At 37.8% G+C, this 20,947-nt stretch overlaps 1 protein-coding gene across 6 annotated transcripts in view; it reads right to left on the reverse strand.

Moving 5' to 3' along the window:
- Window positions 1-2,574: 2,574 nt before the first annotated feature.
- kcnc2 (potassium voltage-gated channel, Shaw-related subfamily, member 2) overlaps window positions 2,575-20,947 on the reverse strand; it is an 82,861-nt gene continuing 64,488 nt past the window's right edge. Inside the window, exons 3-5 of one of the 6 annotated variants that reach the window (XM_057854800.1) lie at window positions 20,744-20,914; window positions 8,938-9,032; window positions 2,575-6,074 (exon numbers count right to left, since the gene is read on the reverse strand). In XM_057854800.1, the coding sequence (XP_057710783.1) occupies window positions 8,971-9,032; window positions 20,744-20,914 (233 nt within the window). In that variant the 3' untranslated portion in view covers window positions 2,575-6,074; window positions 8,938-8,970. Of the gene's footprint in view, window positions 6,075-7,012; window positions 13,844-20,743; window positions 20,915-20,947 lie in introns of those variants that run through there. The other 5 variants (XR_009066649.1, XM_057854801.1, XM_057854798.1 and 2 more) reach the window with 5 other exon arrangements.

Here is a 20,947-nt window from a genome sequence, read left to right on the forward strand (position 1 = left end):
AGCAAAAGTCTGCTAGCTCACAGGCTATAAAATGCTTTTTTTTTTTTGTAACAATGCTCGTAAAAAACGTTCAAACACATATTCCCACAAAAAACGACTAAATAAACCGATCAACTAAATTAGGAACGCATTTAAAAAACACATTAATTTTTTTAATTAATCACGTTAAAATATTTGACGTAATTAACGCACATGCCCCGCTCAAACAGATTAAAATGACAGCACAGTGCAACGTCCACTTGTTAGTTTTGTCACCCTCTGCTGGTGCTTGGATGCGACTGATTTTATGGGCTTCAGCACCCGTGAGCATTGTGTAATTATTGACATCAACAATGGCGGGCTACTAGTTTATTTTTTGTTTGAACATTTTACAAATTTTATTAAAACAAAAACATTAAGAGGGGTTTTAATACAAAATTTCTATAACTTGCACTAACATTTATCTTTTAAGAACTGCAAGTTCTGCAAGACAGCGATTCATGCCAGACATCCCATGAATATGACTGAACTACAGCAGTTTTGTAAAGAAGAATGGGTTAAGATTAGTCTTGATTGATGTGCTAGACTGATCTGCAGCTACAGGAAGCTTCTGGTTGAAGTTATTGCTGCCAAAGGGGGGGTGCAAAATATTAAATACGATGTCATTGTTTGCATACTATCCTCATTAAAATATGAAAACCTATAAATGTTTGGGTGGTTTTAGTTATAGCAGACACTGTTTTTTCATCTGTGTGATTTTGACAAAGATCAGATCACATTTGATGGAGATTTTATGCAGAAATGTAAGAAATTCCAAAAGGTTCAGATACGTTTTCATACCACTGTACAGGGGGTAAGATTGTTAATACGCCACTATGTAGACACTGTTTCTTCCCTTTTGAAAATAAGGACAAAATACATCCATATTGAGTGTTTACACTTCCGTGGCAGGATTGATTATAAAAGATCACAAATTTAACAATGATTTTTGGTTATGGCAAATGTTGGAGCGGTCATCTGTTGCCAAGCAGAACAAATAAAAGCTTTTTTTCTCCCGCCTTTTAAACTGCGACTTTGAAATAAGTTAAAACACCAGTTTACACATGCTCTCTTTTTTTTTTTTTAATGAGGAAAAAAAACAGCGAAGTACTGACTGTTTACATCGCCGTGGCACGTCTGTGGCAGTTTCCATGGGAACCCGAGTAAAGATAGTTGAAATGCCTCAGAGATACACTGCCACAAATGTTGCCTAGGAGTGCTCACCATTCCTCCTAAACCTGTTGAAGACCCCGAGTATAAATAAAAACAAAGAACCATTCATTAAAAGATAGTTTATGTGAAACTTTCACATGGTTTTTACCTTTATACACATTATTCTCAACATGATATACAGTGTCTTTTTTTTTTTTCTTCAATCATTTGACTTTTTTTAGCATGCACTTCAGAAGGGCAGCAAAGGCTCCACAAACACAAGACGTCAAACTAGAATTTTTTCCTTACAAGTAAAACATACAAAACGTGAACTCTGATTCAAAATGTGGACACAATGGAGAAGCACAGCATTGGACAACCATGACTTTTACGTAAGGGCCTTGAACAGTAAGACACAAAAATACATGTTCTGGATTCAGAAAAATAAACAGATTTTTTTCCCCGCCCAAGTAACAACATCATTCTAAAAATACACAAAGAACGGTACTCCTTTGTCAAATTCAAGAGTAAAGCAGCGTGTGTACTACACAAGGAGGATCGTGGGTAGAGGTTGACATCAAATATGCCACCTGACAGTCCTCTCCGTCAATCCTATTATATTTTTTCCCTTCAGCCCTCGTGTTTTGTACTGAAATCACAGTGTGGATTGGCGCTTTCTATCTCTCACATTATTGCACCTCTAACAGGGAACGTTTGAAAGGATGGAAGGTTTTTTTGGATTATTTTTAGAGTTAGGTCAATCACAAGAGAACAATCAAAATTTTAACCTGGGTTAAGATAAAAATCTACAACTCCTAGCAAAAAGTATGGAATCAGCAGTCTCGGAGGAGCACTCACTCAGACATCATATAGAACAAACTCTGATAAAAAGCTTGAAAAAATACCGAATTAGTTCAAAAGTGCAACTCTTTAGCATTCAGAAACACTAAAAGAAATGAATAAAAAAAACATTGTGGTGGTCAGTAATTGTTACCTTTATAGAGCCAGTGCAGTGAAATATTTATGTGGAATCAATGCATTCTGAGGAATAAAATATGGAATCATGAGAAACAAACAAAGAAATAATAATCAAAACTAGGGTTGTTCCGATCATGTTTTTTTTGCTCCCGATCCGATCCCGATCGTTTTAGTTTGAGTATCTGCCAATCCCGATATTTCCCGATCCGATTGCTTTTTTTTTTGCTCCTGATTCAATTCCAATCATTCCCGATAATTTTTCCCGATCATATACAGTACTGTGCAAAAGTTTTAGGCAGGACACCTGCCTATACATATATATATATATATTTTATATATATGTATATATATATATATATATATATATATGTATATGTGTATATATATGTATATATATATATATATATATATATATATTATGGCATAAAACACTCAGGTGACTTGAAGTTCCACACTGAGACCCCCAATTTAGCCAACTTTCAAAATTGTCCAATATGCATGTGTGATACATCATTGGAAAGCTTAAAATCTCAATTTTCTGGGGAAAGAAACATTTTTAGCAGGAGGGCATTTTAAAAAAAAAATAAATAAAATTTTAAACAGCAAAACCCTATCTGGAGGCGAGAGCATGCGAGAACAGAATTACAGACGCCATGACTTTAACGACATATTATCGCGCGCTTACTTTGTTTCGATCCAAATACTCCACGTAGCATGTATCACTGAGTGTCAAGACACAGTTGTGAATGGCCACAACTGGATTTGTTTGGGATTTTATGGGTGAAACATGGTAATATAACAAGGGTCGCGATGCAGAAATCGCTCACATTAAGGAATGGTCGAGATTTTCTTTTTGATATATTTACCCTTTTAAAAGTTTTTTTTTCAACTTTTTTTTGTTTGGATCAATTATTTATCATCTAACATATCTGAGAAAATGTGACAGTAACAAAAAAAATTCAATTAAGCGATAGTTATGAGGTAGATATCTGTGACTTTTTTACAGACGCCATTTTTTTTCATTGTGACATAATTTGTTTAAAAGTTTAAAATATGTGAGTGAATAATTTTTTTAAGTTTTTTTTTTTTTAAACGAAATATGAGACATAAATGAATGATTCTAAGCTAAAAACGACAGACATTTTGAATAATGAATATAATTAATTACCTTCATTTTATGGCTGGGTTGAAACAAAAGCGGTTGCGCGACGTCTGTAAACGGGGGTTTTCAGGGTAAAACGGACAAATTGAAAATAGTTCGGGGGCTTCATGTGCCATGAATCTGCTATGGCAGCATATAGACATATTGTTCTATGAAACAAAACAGTTGTTTCCCCTTAAAATACAGTAGTTTCTTTTAAAGAGGAGTGCAAGAGCAGAAACTGCTTTTTCAGCCTTGTCTGTGTTTTCCGCCATTATCTATACATATATATATACAGTATATATAAAGTACTGTGCAAAAGTTTTAGGCATGTGTCCTGCCTAAAAGTTTTGCACAGTACTGTACATTTTGGCAATGCATTAAGAAAAAAATGAATAAAACTCGGACGAATATATACATTCAACATACAGTACATAAGTACTGTATTTGTTTATTATGACAATAACTCCTCAAGATGGCATTTACATTATTAACATTCTTTCTGTGAGAGGGATCCACGGATAGAAAGACTTGTAATTCTTGAATGATAAACGTGACTTTGTATATTGTGACTAAATATTGCCATCTAGTGTATTTATTGAGCTTTCAGTAAATGATACTGCAGCCATTTAACTTCTGCCCAAATGCATGATGGGAAGTGCAACCATGACTGTGCGTAGGGGCACCAATTGATATATCTTCTCTGCGTTGGGAAAGAACATAGGGTGTTAAGAAAATGATCAACTACAACCTTTCTTCCCCACATTGCCTCCCACGTTATTTTTAATTGCTGAGAGCGGTATTGTAAGGCTTTAGCCACAAAAAAAAATGACTCAAAAGGCTGTCAAAATTCTCTCTACTCATTATACGCTGCCTTTTAGCGCTATCTATAGGTAAAACGGCGTCTTTATAGATTGAACGCGACAATGCGTGAGTGGGTCGTGCAGCGCATGCGTTAATTATTTAACGTGATTAATTAAAAAAAAATAATCACCGCCGTTAATGCAATAAATTTGATAGCCCTACTTTAAGCCAAAACTACTCTGGATGAGTGTAAGACATTTTGTCTGTAACGTTAAATACAATTAGTAAACGATTTAAATCAAAAATATATATACAGCATATTTAAAAAAGGCATGTCCGATATTTTTTTGCCGATTCCAATACTTTGAAAATGACGTGATCGGACCCGATCTCGATCGGGACATCTTTAATCAAAACACATCTCTATTATTTAGTAGCACCACCTCTGTTTTTTATGACAGCTGTCCAATACAGATTCTTGACTCTTGACAAGGTGATGATGCTGGAACTTTTGTTTGGTGCTGTTCCAGTGAGATTTACAAAGAAAACTGCCTGAAGAAAACATCAAAATTCCCTCAGTCCTTGATGATATGGGGCTGCTCTTTAGCATTCAGAAACACCTTGTCAGATTCTTGACTCTTGACAGTCTCTTTAAATGTGGTGGAACGGGAGATTCGCATCATGGATGTGCAGCCGACAAATCTGCACCAACTGTGTGACGCCTTCATGTCAATATGGACCAAATTCTGGACCATTGTTGAATCAATGCCACGAAGAATTGAGGCAGTTCTGAAGGCAAAAGGGGGTCCAACCTGTTACTAGCATGGTGTACCTAATAAAGTGGCCAGTGAGTGTATATTTCCCTGCACTTGGTCTATAAAAGTAACATTTACTGACCACCACAATGTTTTTTATTCATTTCTTTTAGTGTTTCTGAATGCTAAATAGTTGCACCTTTGAACTAATTCATTAGTTTTTCAAGCTTTTTAACCGAGTTTGTTCTACATGATAAAATGTCTGAGTGAGTGCTCATCCGAGACTGGTGATTCCATACTTTTTGCTAGGGGTTGTATGACTTGAAATAAGTTCCATTTCTCGAAATAAAAAGTCTCATAAGTCAAATGAGAAGAGAGTAACAAGTGTGTCTTATTTAAGTTGTGGCTCTAAATCACTTTTCATTCATCCGATTGTTTTGGGACATGGATGTGCTACTGTGCAAAAGTAGCCATTTTAGAAGTCCCACCTTTTTTCATGTTTACTTCTGCTACACATTTTCTCCAGACGCCCCCCCAAAAAAGACATTTGGAAGAATGAATTCATTTAGCCGCCAACTCATGAGGAGTCATCCGGTCATAATCATTTGGTTCAGGTGAAGATTTGCAGCACTAACTCAGGGTTGTTGCATGGTTCACGGACAGTGGGAGACTTCTACAATGGCGCTTGCATCACAGGAGTAAGGGGCCACTTTTTCATCTGTCTCCATTTCCAAACGTTTCTTCATAATATACACACATACATTAACACACAGCAGAGCAACCTACTGAAATTTTACCAAGAGTAACAAAAGCAGGGATGTCACATTGACTCAACTTAGCACAGTTGTCTCTCTATACCGTATATACTGGATGTTCAAGTTCATAATATGAATACACTCCATTTTAGAACACAAAGTGCCTCGACTAATACACTTATTGCAAGGGGGGGTATCATAGCGAGAATGGAGTGTCTGACTGTGCAACTTGGCAACCAACAGCGTCGATAACCAAATGGGTGTTGTCGGTGACTTATTTACACAAGGCGATTGGAGCACGTGTCCTGTCCCGCTCAGGATTAAATGCTTGTCACAGTCCTCCTCGCTCAATTTCCTTGTCCGTGTACTGATGCACGGGCCGGGCACTCGTCTCCTAGTGCCTTTTGCGTCCACCCCGTCTTTTATTGTCCTGTAGGAGTGGTTGGGATGCCTCCAAATGGGGTCTTGCCACTGCAATAGGTCCTCATTATGTTACAGTCTCATCCCGGGTTTGTTATTCAAACAGTAAATTGGTTTGCTTTTATCCTTCTCATCCTGTCTCCATACGCATCTTGCCATGCATATCCCATTTTTTTGTAATACATGCACAAGGATGAAACATGGTGTATATTACTATTCTTGTGTTTCAGATGGAAGAAATCAATAATTTAGTCAACGGACAAGGAGAAATGTTTTTAAAGAGTGCTCTTTTGTTATTTGATTTTTGGCCAATCTATGTGCAAAATGCATCATCTGCAAGCCAGTTGCTAGGCAACCCTTTGGCTACTGCTAAAGACTTAATGTTGGAATGGGTGCGTGCACACACCTGTTTGAGCGCACAAGTAGTAAAGTCAAACTAGAAAAAAATCCATGTGAAAAAAGGAGGTCTGAAATGTAGAGACTTGAGGTGAGGTTTCAATATTGAGGGAAGGGGGGATATAACATGTTTAGATCAATTTGGCACCCAAAGTAAAGCACTACTCACTGTATGGGTCTTAAGTCAATTTCGGAACTTCACGTTCATGCTATCGAGTTGATAAATCCGCAAAAGTGCTGTCACAAGTTGAACAAAGGCTTAATAGGTGTCAAGAACATTAAAGATGAGGAAAATTATTTTAGTCTAGGTAAAAATACAAACTGCATGACGTTACGGGATCTTCGAGAGACAGCGAGAACCAAAAGTGGCATTTGCCATGTGCCAAAATGGATTTTGCCATGTGGCATTTTTTTGCCATGTGCAAAATGGATTTTGCCATGTGGCTTTTATTTATTTATTTGTTTTGCCATTTTGCAATTTTGCCATGCGGCATTTTTTTGCCATTTGGCTTTTTTTTTTGCCATGTGGCAAAATTGGTTTTGCCATGCGGCATTTTTTTTACATGTGGCAAAATGGAATTTGCCATGCGGCATTTTTTTTTTTTGCCTTACGGCATTTTATTGCCATTTAGTAAAATGGATTTTGCCATGTGGCGTTTTTTTGCCATGCGGCAAAATGGAATTTGCCACGTAGCATTTTTTTTTTTTTTGCTATGTGGCGTTTTTTTGCCATATGGCAAAATGGATTTTGCCATGTGGCATTTTTTTTGCCATGTGGCAAAGTGGAATTTACCATGTGGCATTTTTTTTGCCATGTGGCAAAGTGGAATTTACCATGTGGCATTTTTTGCCACATCGCAAAATGGACTTTGCCATGTGGCATTTTTTTTACCATGTGGGAATTTTTTTTTTTTTGTGGATTTTGCCATGTGGCATTTTTTTTTTCCATGTGGCGTTTTTTTGCCATATGGCAAAATGGATTTTGCCATGTGGCGTTTTTTTTTGCCATATGGCAAAATGGATTTTGCCATGTGGCATTTTTTTGCCATGTGGCATAGTGGAATTTACCATGTGGCATTTTTTGCCACATCGAAAAATGGACTTTGCCATGTGGCATTTTTTTTACCATGTGGGAATTTTTTTTTTTTTTTTGGTGGATTTTGCCATGTGGCATTTTTTTTTTTTTGCCATGTGCAAAATGGATTTTGCCATGTGGCTTTTATTTATTTATTTATTTTTTCGGTTTTTTCATTTTGCAATTTTGCCATGCAGCATTTTTTTGCCTTGTGGCATAATGGAATTTGCCATGTGGCATTTTTTTTGCCTTGCGGCATTTTTTTTGCCTTGTGGCATTTTTTTTGCCCTGTGGCAAATTTTTTTTGCCATGTGGCAAAATGGAATTTGCCATGCGGCTTTTTTTTTTTTTTTTTTGCCTCATGGCATTTTATTGCCACTTTGCAAAATGGATTTTGCCATGTGGCATTTTTTTGCCAGTTGGGAAATTTTTTTTGTGGATTTTGCTATGTGGCATTTTTTTGCCATGCGGCAAAATTGATTTTGCTATGTGACATTTTTTCGCCACTTGGCAAAATGGATTTTGCCATGTGGCATTTTTTTGCCGTTTGGCAAAGTGAAATTTGCCATGTGGCATTTTTTTTTTGCCACATGGCAAAATGGATTTCGCCATGTGGCATTTTTTTGCTATGTGGGATTTTTTTTTTTTTTTTTGTGGATTTTGCCATGTGGCATTTTTTTCGCCATGTGGCAAAATTGATTTTGCCATGAGGCATTCTTTTTTTTGCCATTAGCCAAAACTGATTTTTGGGTATGTGGCAAAATGGATTTGGGTTTGTGGCATTTTTTTGGGGGGTTATATGGCATTTTTAGGGGGCATATGGCAGTTTTGCTGGCCATGCATGTCCATGCCATTGACCGCCATGCACGTCCAAATTTTCCATTCATTTTAAATGGCAGAAAAACATGTTTGGCTGTGATTTTTGGCCATCCACTTATCATTACAGCGCATTGACATTCAACGGACACCCAAATCAGGCTATGCCATTGACGGCTATGCACGTCCACATTTTCCATTCATTTTAAATGGCAGAAAAACGTGTGGCTGTGATTTTTGACCATACACTTTACATTAGAGTGCCAAAAGAATGCCACTTGGCAAAATCCATTTTGCCACATAGCAAAAAAAATTGCCGCAAGCCAAAAAAAATGCCACATGGCAAAATCCATTTTGCCACATGGCAAATACCACTTTTGGTTCTCGGCCCTGCTTGGATCTTCTGCGATCCCATTCAGTTCAATTACATGTTCACATTATTTCAAGGCACTTTGCTAACACATGAAATAAAACCAACTACAAGCCCACAAAGGTCTCCCCTTCTGTCGTCTCATAGATTATTGAGTGACCTCCATCTTTGAGTGCATACAACCAAAACCACTAACATTTGGAGCCAATAACTAAGAGATATCTGCATTGAACCCATGACCCATGCAGAGGGGTTACCTTTCTGCCAAGGGCGCTGCTTTCCCAAAGCCATTAAGATAGAACGCCACTCTCTGCTTGTGTGAAACCAGTAAACACCATCTCTTTGCAGTTATCTAAGAGTGAACAACCAGAAACATACAACTTTTACGTGCATATATGTGCCGTCATGCGGAAAGGAAAGAACACCCTCTTTCTCGACTTTGTGCAACGGGACCCAAAATTCATTAAACACAATGTCAGCAAGTGAGCGATGACTTTTCTGTAATAACACTGATGGATATCTTTCAGTTTGACTAATGCAAAGTGACAATTTGTTTAAGTATAAGGGCCAAATGGAAATGAGTTTTCTTTTTTTTATTAATTAGGAGGAACAAATTTGAAAGTTACTCAAGTCAGAAAATACTAAAGTTAGAATTTAAAGTTGTCTCGGAATGTTACCCCCCAAGAAATTCCGATAATGTGGCAATGATACAAGACTGCATATGGGTTATTAGTGGCTGTTTGCCAACTTAAAGTAACATCGCCTAACTTAATGCACAGGTCCTCGTACTCAAGGGTGTAGGTTTGGGCTCAACATTGGTAGGGACGATATAACAGCATAACATGAATGTACACTTTTTGCTGGGGACGGGACATTAATAAGACCAAACAGATTGGGTAAACGGGGGTCAGGGCTACATTTCTCATGGATATGAACCTTATTATTTGATAGGCTAACTGATCATTTTCTGTTACGCCCCTCATAGGAAGACACTGTGCGCTCATGCGCTGGTCCTCATGGGAAACGCAGTCTTAAAAAAGACTACCGCTTTTGCCCACCAGCGTCGCTAAAATCGACCAAAACTGAAAAATTAACAAGTGTTGCTTTAAGACCACATAAACAAAACAAAAATGAAAATGGGGTAAAAGGGGGTAAACCTCGGTTCACTACATTTCTCACAGTTTAATTAACGTTAACAGCAGAAAATACATACAAAAGTGGAGGACACTTCTTTGTATTCCTACTCGAGTTTTGCAGGTTAGCAAATTCACACAGTTTAATGTTATGCAAACTCTGATGCAGGTTGTAGCAAAATTTCAGTCGCAAAATTAGAGGTGTGTCCCCCAACTCTATAAGATTGACGTCTTTTTACATGACTTACAGTGGCTGCTGCTGGCGGGAAAAAAAACTTTGAGTGTTAAAGTCTAGTTCACAGTTTAATGTGTCAGATTCTTCCACTTTAACAAAATATTACTATTTGTTCGTATTGAGCCCACACGTCTAAAAGTTGGTCATCTTTCACCTAAATCAAGAAAAAAATTCATTCAAATAATGTTTTCCACAATATTCTTGAATTAAGAACATTTCTGACAAGTTTTTCTTTTAAGATTAAATATATGAACTTTTTGCTTAAAGTTTATTACGCTTATTTTCAGCAAGCTGTTTTTCTTCAAGAAATCTCAGTGAGTAAAATCGACTTGAAGCACTGTAGCAGGAGCAAAATTAGTGGAGTGTTCCCCACCTCCACAACATTGACGTCTTTTTACATGGCTTACAGTGGCTGCTGCTGGCTGAATTTTTTTTTTTTTTTTTTTTTTTTTTTTTTTTTTTTGAGTGTTAAAGGCTAGTTAACAGATTAATGCGTCAGATTCTTCCACTTACTTTAATCAAATATTACTATTTGTTCATATTGAGCCCATACATCTAAAGGTTGGTCATCTTTCACCTAAATCAACAAAAAAATTCATTCAAATAATGTTTTCAACAATATTCTTAAGAACATTTCCGACTATTTCTATTTTCAGCTGTTTTTCTTATTTCAAGAAATCTCGGTGAGTAAAATCGACTTGAAGCAATGTAGCAGTAGCAAAATTAGTGGAGTGTTCCCAACCTCCACAACATTGACGTCTTTTTACATGACTTACAGTGGTTGCTGCTGGCAGGAAAAAAAACTTTTTCAGTGTTAAAGGCTAGTTAACAGGTTAATGCGTCAGATTCTTCCACTTACTTTAATCAAATATTACTGTTTGTTCGTATTGAGCCAATACATATAAAAGTTGGTCATCTTTCACCTAAATCGAGAAAAAAAACATTCAAATAATGTTTTCAACAATATTCTTGAATTAAGAACATTTCTGACAAGTTTTTCTTTTAAGATTAAATATACTGTTAAGCTTATTTTCAGCTAGCTGTTTTTCTTATTTCAAGAAATCTCAGTGAGTAAAATCGACTTGAATTAGTCGTAGCAAAATTAGTGGAGTGTTCCCCACCTCCACAACATTGACGTCCTTTTACATGACTTACAGTGGTTGCTGCTGGCGGAAAAAAACATTTTGAGTGTTAAAGGCTAGTTAACAGATTAATGCATCAGATTCTTCCACTTACTTAAATCAAATATTACTATTTGTTCGTATTGAGCCCAAACATCTAAAAGTTGGTCATCTTTCACCTAAATCAAGAAAAAAATTCATTCAAATAATGTTTTCAACAATAATCTTGAATTAACAACATTTCTGACAAGTTTTTCTTTTAAAATTAAATATACTGTTAAGCTTATTTTCAGCTAGCTGTTTGTCTTATTTCAAGAAATCTCAGTGAGTAAAATCGACTTGAATTAGTAGTAGCAAAATTAGTGGAGTGTTCCCCACCTCCACAACATTGACTTCTTTTTACATGACTTACAGTGGTTGCTGCTGGCGGGGAAAAAAAACATTTTGAGTGTTAAAGGCTAGTTAGCAGATTAATGCGTCAGATTCTTCCTCTAATATTACTATTTGTTCGTATTGAGCCCAAACATCTAAAGGTTGGTCATCTTTCACCTAAATCAACAAAAAAATTCAAAAAAATTCATTCAAATAATGATTTCAACAATATTCTTGAATTAAGAACATTTCTGACTATTTCTATTTTCCGCTAGCTGTTTTTCCTATTTCAAGAAATCTCAGTGAGTAAAATCGACTTAAAGCACTGTAGCAGTAGCAAAATTAGTGGAGTGTTCCCCACCTCCATAACATTGACGTCTTTTTACATGACTTACAGCGGTTGCTGCTGGCTGAAAAAAACTTTTTGAGTGTAAAGGCTAGTTAATGGATTAATGCGTCAGATTCTTCCACTTACTTTAAGTAAATATTACTATTTGTTCGTATTGAGCCCATACATCCAAAAGTTGGTCATCTTTCACCTAAATCAAGAAAAAAATTCATTCAAATAATGTTTTCAACAATATTCTTGAATTAGGACCATTTCTGACAAGTTTTTCTTTTAAGATTGAATATACAAACTTTTTCCTTAAAATAAATCTGTTAAGCTTATTTTCAGCAGCTGTTTTTCTTATTTCAAGAAATATCAGCGAGTAAAATCGACTTGAAGCACTGTAGCAGTAGCAAAATCAGTGGAGTGTTCCCCACCTCCATAACATTGACGTCTTTTTACATGACTTATAGTGTCTGCTGCTGGCTGATTTTTTAAATTTATTTATTTATTTATTTTTATTTATTTATTTTTTTTGAGTGTTAAAGGCTAGTTAACAGATTAATGCGTCAGGTTCTTCCACTTTCTTTAAGTAAATATTACTATTTGTTTGTATTGAGCCCATACATCAAAATGTTGGCCGTTATTCACCAAAATCGAGAAAAAAAATCATTCAAATAATGTTTTCAACAATATTCTTGAATTAAGAACATTTCTGACTAATTCTATTTTCCGCTAGCTGTTTTTCTTATTTCAAGAAATCTCAGTGAGTAAAATCAACTTAAAGCACTGTAGCAGGAGCAAAATTAGTGGAGTGTTCCCCAACTCCATAACATTGATGTCTTTTTACATGACTTACAGTGGCTGCTGCTGGTGGAAAAAAAAAACTTCTAATAACCCTGCTCTTTGAAGGGGGCGGATGAGGCGGCATGTTGGCGACATGTTGTTTTTTCGTCGAGTCAGTGCGTGTGTGTGTGGGCGGGGGAGGGGTTAAGTCATCAGCCAATCAAACGTGAGTTTGAGGGGGAAAAAATGGACTAGCACATTCAGCAAGTGAAAAGGGGTTAAATATAAGTCTGAACATAATGAAATAATTCACTTAATAATGGTAGGGTCAATTGTGTCCTTACAACGTATGGGAAGGCAATCTAAATTACATATATAACTGAAATCATTATAAAATGCAAATAAGGTTGCTTAGAAGTTGGTGGGGACAATTTGAGCATCCTGAAAAGTTGCTAGTGTTATGACCCTACCGTCCCTATGCAAACCTACACCCTTGCTCGTACTTAAAATCTGCCGTTCTTCCCTTTTCAGATGGCCGCATATATATGACATTTTCACAGTGTGCCTGGTGTGGTCTCCACTGGCAACATGGCTTGCAGACAACGATGGTTTACAGAGTGAAGTCCATGCAAAAACATGAGCAGGTGAACAGGACACAGACGTGTGTGATCTAGTGAATGACAAATGCCCCATCGGGGGGGAATCAAATCAATCTAAAATGGTGAAAAAAACATCTCTATCTCGCTCTTATTTTTGATGGAAGCACGTTTTCCCACAAGGCAATGAAATAGAGCAACATCTTATATTCCTGATTATAAACATGTCCTTTATTATTAAATGTTATGGCTGCTATTTCAAAAGCCACCGTTCAGTTTTTATTGCGATATGACAATATGTCAATCAAACAAAGAAATTTCAAGTGATGATAGCCAAGCACACTTATCAGTCTTTGCTACATGTGTTTAACACTAGTCATGATATCTAGCAGATAGTTCAGTTAGTGATCGTAAGGTATGGAATGCAAAAAAAAATTGTGGTGGCGCAGGACATCTCACAGGATGGAGGGAATAGGGGAACGGGAGCGCCGGAGTGGGCAGGGTGATCCGTACGGAGAGGTGACTGGAGACAACCTGAGGGCGTTACCGGTCACGCCCGCTATGTTGTTTAAACTCCGAGATTTCTCGTAGCCTTCGGAAGGCGTGCGACAGAGAGGTGGAAGTGGTGGTGGAAGGCAGTGGTTGTGCAGGACATGAACAACACACAGGCAGGCAGGCAGGCAGGCATCCAATTCCAGGCCGAGTGAGCCATGGCAAGACAGGAGACAGGAGTGAAACAGCAGCTTTCCAGCAGTTCCCGTAATTGTGAGCGCATGCACAGTTCATTGGAGCCTTGGACAAAATTATCTTTAGCGTGGCATGAGGCAAGCCGGGCGATTAATCGATAAACAATGCCGTTTCTTCAGTCGGTGTCAAAATAGAAAAACAAGCCGTAAGGTTTTAATATTTCATCACTCTTTGAGTGAGCAGTCTCCTATTAACTGGCGGCCTGTGGACCCAAGCCATCAATTTTCATCAGTGAATTTTTAACAAGTTTAATAACTACCCTTACAGCAACGTCTCCTCATATCACACTAATGGGGAGTTTAAATATTCATATAGGTAATTGGGATGGATGGGTTTTAAAGCAACTTTAGATTGCTTTGACAGAGCATAATTCTGTGAACCGTCTTCTGTTAGAAATAGGAGTACAGTATTCAATGCTTTAGATCACAATGTACAACCCCGAGCAAAAAATATGGACTCGCCAGTCTCGGACGAGCACTCACTCAGACATTTTATCATGTAAGACAGGGGTCCCCAAACTACAGCCCGCCTCCACATTTTGTGTTTGTTTTTTTTTCTCAATAGTGTTATTTATTTCCTTGCTTTTTTTCTGTGAAGAACCCACAGAGGGTTATTTGGCTATTACCTAGTTAATTAATAGTAGGGCTGCAGCTATCGAATATTTTAGTAATCGAGTAATCGACTGAAAATTCTATCGATTAATCGAGTAATCGGATAAAACATATTTTTAGGTGAAGAGCAATTATAAATATACTAGGGCTGTCAAACGATTAAAATTTTTAATCGAGTTAATTACAGCTTAAAAATTAATTAATCGTAATTAATCGCAATTAATCGCAATTCAAACCATCTATAAAATATGCCATATTTTTCTGTGAATTATATATATATTCTGTCAAATAAATTGTTGGAATGGAAAGATAAGACACAAGACGGATATATACAATCAACATACGGTACATAAGGACTGTAGTGGGCATTTCACTCTACTGTCATTTAAATCTGTCTATGCTGTCCTCACTCCGAAGCGTCTACTTTTTCCAAAGCTAGACAGCTAGTGAACGACGCCTTAATAATCAGACTTCTTCCTTTTTCATCTGATTTATTAATAAAATGGCCTCTAACCATTGTCCTCTTTAGAACCGTTTACGTAAAACTACAAAAAAAAAGTAAACAAGCATTGCATTAGCAACAACGTTAGCTTATCACGCTATACAGGTTGACTAAACATAAACAAAAAGCGTCTCATACAAAAAATATAACATTTCGCTTATTAACATTATATGTACATTCTTTGCAACAACCATACTTACAGACAAATCTTTTCCAAGGATCATATAAGCACAACAGAGACGTCGTGCAGCCATATTGAACTGGCAAGAAAAAAATAAACCATGTCGCAAAGCGACCACAAGAGTTCGCTGTTAGACAGCACAAAACGCCTTGCTGTAAAACTTACCAAAAGGCAGAATACTGTCTGAGAGGGACATGTGCGTTAATTGCGTCAAATATTTTAACGTGATTAATTAAATAAATTAATTACCGCGCGTTAACGCGTTAATTTTGACAGCCCTAAAATATACACGAGAAAACAAGACATTTCATCTAATCTTGAACCATTTTCAGTCAATCAATGTCTTTATTTTCGATGTATATTGTTGAAAACAGCCAACAATTGCATCTCAGATGTAACTAGAAATTTTAAAAAAGACTAATTCACTGCTTTCACTCAAAAAACTTTTAGATCTTATTAAAAAAAAATATATATATATATACATATATAACCTAAAAATGTGGTTACGCTTGATAACACACATCACTTAAAAGTTTTTTTAAAAATTTTCCCACGTGTGTCAATTGAATTACTCTTTGTGTCAAGCCATTTTAAGTTCTAGTTAAGTTTTAAGTTAGTCTAAACTGTAAGTCCTGATAGGATTTTGAGTTTTTGCAGTGTTCAAAATAAATGTGTGATACAGGCTGTATTGGAGCACATTAGGGACCAGTGCTACTTGGTGTTTTATCCAGCAATGACTACTGAGCTAAAATTGATAGTTAGCATTATTGAGTTTTTATTTGACACCCTCATCACTCCACAACGCTATGTTATGTTAGCGCTCTTTATTAGCGCTTAGCGCTCTACTGCTTTAAGATGGCGGCTGTTTACTAACGCTGCCCAGACGCGGCTGAGTCTGTCATTTCGCATCTACTTCAACATTCATGTGATCTCTATGAGACTCATCAGACGGTACCTGTTACCAACGTAGCATCGTGCGGGCTAGTATTTAGCAACGTCGGCGTCGTTTGTGGCGGCTGTCGGCTGCAGTAAGTTTTTTTTTTTTTTTCCCTTCTTCCTCTCCGCACGTGACAGCGCGTTGTCCCGCATTAAAAGTAGTCAGAGCAAAACGTGATGCTTAGAGCTGTCAAAATAAACGATTACTCGAGGTGAATAAAATTACTCGGATCAGTTTTTAAACTCGAGTTACTCGAGTTGCTCGAGTACTCGTTTCAGCTCTAATTAATAGTGTTATTATTATTATATTATATTATATTTAGGGTTGTTCCTATCATGTTTTTTTGCTCCCGATCGTTTTAGTTTGAGTATCTGCCGATCCCAATATTTCCCGATCCGATTGCTTTTTTTTTTTTTTTGCTCCCGATTCAATTCCAATCATTCATGATATTTTTTCCCGATCATATACATTTTGGCAATGCATTAAGAAAAAAATGAATAAAACTCGAATGAATATATACATTCAACATACAGTACATAAGTACTGTATTTGTTTATTATGACAATAAATCCTCAAGATGGCATTTACATTATTAACATTCTTTCTGTGAGAGGGATCCACGGACAGAAAGACTTGTGACTTTGTATATTGTGACTAAATATTGCCACCCTGACAAGAGATGTGTTTTGTTATTTCTTTGTTTTTTTCTCATGATTCCATATTTTTTTCCTCAGAATGCAGTGATTCCATAAACGGTGGGGCAAATAAGTATTTAGTCAACCATAATTGTGCAAGTTCTCCCACTTGAAAATATTAGAGAGGCCTGTAATTTTCAACATGGGTAAACCTCAACCATGAGAGACAGAATGTGGAAAAAAACAGAAAATCACATTGTTTGATTTTTAAAGAATTTTATTTGCAAATCATGGTGGAAAATAAGTATTTGGTCAATACCAAAAGTTCATCTCAATACTTTGTCATATACCCTTTGTTGGCAATAACGGAGGCTAAACGATTCCTCCATGCAGATCTCCTCTAGAGCAGTGATGTTTTGGGGCTGTCATTGGGCAACACGGACTTTCAACTCCCTCCACAGATTTTCTATGGGGCTGAGATCTGGAGACTGGCTACGCCACTCCAGGACCTTGAAATGCTTCTTACGAAGCCACTCCTTTGTTGCCCTGGCTGTGTGTTTGGGATCATTGTCATGCTGAAAGACCCAGCCACGTCTCATCTTCAATGCCCTTGCTGATGGAAGGAGATTTTCACTCAAAATCTTTCGACACATGGCCCCATTCATTCTTTCCTTTACACAGATCAGTCGTCCTGGTCCCTTTGCAGAAAAACGGCTTCAAAGCATGATGTTTCCACCCCCATGCTTCACAGTGGGTATGGTGTTCTTCGGATGCAATTGAGTATTCTTTCTCCTCCAAACACAAAACCTGTGTTTCTACCAAAAAGTTCTATTTTGGTTTCATCTGACCATAACACATTCTCCTAGTCCTCTTCTGGATCATCCAAATGCTACCTAGCGAACCGCAGACGAGTCCCTGGCGGCGCATTGTGTTACTGATAGTAGCCTTTGTTACTGTCGTCCCAGCTCTCTTTAGGTTATTCACTAGGTCACCCCGTTTGGTTCTGGGATTTTTGCTCACCGTTCTTGTTATCATTTTGACGCCTTGGGGTGAGATCTTGCATGGAGCCCCAGATCGAGGGAGATTATCAGTGTTCTTGTATGTCTGCCATTTTCTAATTGCTCCCACAGTTGATTTCTAAACACAAGCGTTTTACCTATTGCAGATTCAGTCTTCCCAGCCTGGTGCAGGTCTACAATTTTGTCTCTGGGGTCCTTCGACAGCTCTTTGGTCTTGGCCATAGTGGAGTTTGAAGTGTGACTGACTGAGGTTGTGGACGGGTGTCTTTTATACTGATAATGAGTTAAAACAGGTGCCATTAATACAGGTAAGACCTCGTTAGAAGAAGTTAGACTTCTTTGACAGCCAGAAATCTTGCTTGTTTGTAGGTGACCAAATACTTATTTTCCACTCTAATTTGGAAATAAATTCTTTAAAAATCAAACAATGTGATTTTCTGTTGGGTTTTTTCCACATTCTGTCTCTCATGGTTGAGGTTTACCCATGTGGACAATTACAGGCCTCTTTAATCTTTTCAAGTAGGAGAAGGGCCAGCCCAGGCCATTTGGGGGCCCTAAGCAAAATAATGCAAAGGGGCCCATATTTTTGGCCCACCATTTCGTCACAGTGTACTATATGTCCATATTTTGTATATTAATCAGATTTTGTTGCACTGCATACTTCAAACTTCTCACCCCCAAATGATTGTCAGTACTTACAGTAGATAGCGCCAAACCTTTTTCTAAAAGAGGAAAGAAAGAAGTTAAGGAAGAACTTTTATTTTTTTAAGCTTGTAATCAAGTATCGAAACTCACAAAAGTCAAATAAAGCAAACTGTAGTCAACAAAATAGAATAAAAATTAAACAATTGCCAGATTGGGGGCCCCATAGTGGTCAGGGGCCCTAAGCAGCTGCATAGTCTGCGTATTGGCTGGGCCAGCCCTGAGTAGGAGAACTTGCACAATTGCTGGTTGACTAAATACTTATTTGCCCCACTGTACATTTCCCTGCACTTGCTCGATACAAGTAACATTTACTGACCACCACGATGTTTTTTATTAATTTCTTCTAGTGTTTCTGAATGCTAAAGAGTTGCACTTTTGAACTAATACATTAGAGATTGTTCTTCATGATAAAATGTCTGAGTGAGTGCTCATCCGCGACTGGTGATGCATACAGTGCCTTGCAAAAGTATTCGGCCCCCTTGAATCTTGCAACCTATCGCCACATTTCAGGCTTCAAACATAAAGATATGAAATTTAATTTTTTTGTCAAGAATCAACAATAAGTGGGACACAATCGTGAAGTGGAACAACATTTATTGGATAATTTAAACTTTTTTAACAAATAAAAAACTGAAAAGTGGGGCGTGCAATATTATTCGGCCCCTTTACTTTCAGTGCAGCAAACTCACTCCAGAAGTTCAGTGAGGATCTCTGAATGATCCAATGTTGTCCTAAATGACTGATGATGATAAATAGAATCCACCTGTGTGTAATCAAGTCTCCGTATAAATGCACCTGCTCTGTGATAGTCTCAGGGTTCTGTTTAAAGTGCAGAGAGCATTATGAAAACCAAGGAACACACCAGGCAGGTCCGAGATACTGTTGTGGAGAAGTTTAAAGCCGGATTTGGATACAAAAAGATTTCCCAAGCTTTAAACATCTCAAGGAGCACTGTGCAAGCCATCATATTGAAATGGAAGGAGCATCAGACCACTGCAAATCTAGCAAGACCCGGCCGTCCTTCCAAACTTTCTTCTCAAACAAGGAGAAAACTGATCAGAGATGCAGCCAAGAGGCCCATGATCACTCTGGATGAACTGCAGAGATCTACAGCTGAGGTGGGAGAGTCTGTCCATAGGACAACAATCAGTGGTACACTGCACAAATCTGGCCTTTATGGAAGAGTGGCAAGAAGAAAGCCATTTCTCAAAGATATCCATAAAAAAAGTCTGGTTTAAAGTTTGCCACAAGCCACCTGGGTGACACACCAAACATGTGGAAGAAGGTGCTCTGGTCAGATGAAACCAAAATTGAACTTTTTGGCCAGAATGCAAAACGATATGTTTGGCGTGAAAGCAACACAGCTCATCACCCTGAACACACCATCCCCACTGTCAAACATGGTGGTGGCAGCATCATGGTTTGGGCCTGCTTTTCTTCAGCAGGGACAGGGAAGATGGTTAAAATTGACGGGAAGATGGATGCAGCCAAATACAGGAACATTCTGGAAGAAAACCTGTTGGTATCTGCACAAGACCTGAGACTGGGACGGAGATTTATCTTCCAACAGGACAATGATCCAAAACATAAAGCCAAATCTACAATGGAATGGTTCAAAAATAATCGTATCCAGGTGTTACAATGGCCAAGTCAAAGTCCAGACCTGAATCCAATCGAGAATCTGTGGAAAGAGCTGAAGACTGCTGTTCACAAACACTCTCCATCCAACCTCACTGAGCTCGAGCTGTTTTGCAAGGAAGAATGGGCAAGAATGTCAGTCTCTCGATGTGCAAAACTGATAGAAACATACCCCAAGCGACTTGCAGCTGTAATTGGAGCAAAAGGTGGCGCTACAAAGTATTAACGCAAGGGGGCCGAAAAATATTGCACGCCCCACTTTTCAGTTTTTTATTTGTTAAAAAAGTTTAAATTATCCAATACATTTTGTTCCACTTCACGATTGTGTCCCACTTGTTGTTGATTCTTGACAAAAAATTAAAATTTTATATCTTTATATTTGAAGCCTGAAATGTGGCGAAAGGTTGCAAGGTTCAAGGGGGCCGAATATTTTTGCAAGGCACTGTATACATACTTTTTGCTAGGGGTTGTATGGTGCACCAAAACAAGGCAGAAACAATTTGTATCGTATACGTACCTGTCTTTCTTATGCCTCCATCTGCGGGACAGTTATAATCACTAGCAGCGAGTAGAAAACACGTCCCCCCACTCCGGCGGTCTTGTTCCCGGGTGCTCGACCTTCGCATGGGGACCCTCTCCTCTGGAGACATGGTCAGGTCGCTGCCACCGCTACAGTCCGCTGACAGAACTGCGAGTGGTGATTAGCAAGACGTGCACACTC

This window comes from Corythoichthys intestinalis, chromosome 13 (genome assembly GCF_030265065.1).
Source record: "Corythoichthys intestinalis isolate RoL2023-P3 chromosome 13, ASM3026506v1, whole genome shotgun sequence".
NCBI classification, from domain to species: Eukaryota; Metazoa; Chordata; class Actinopteri; order Syngnathiformes; family Syngnathidae; genus Corythoichthys; species Corythoichthys intestinalis.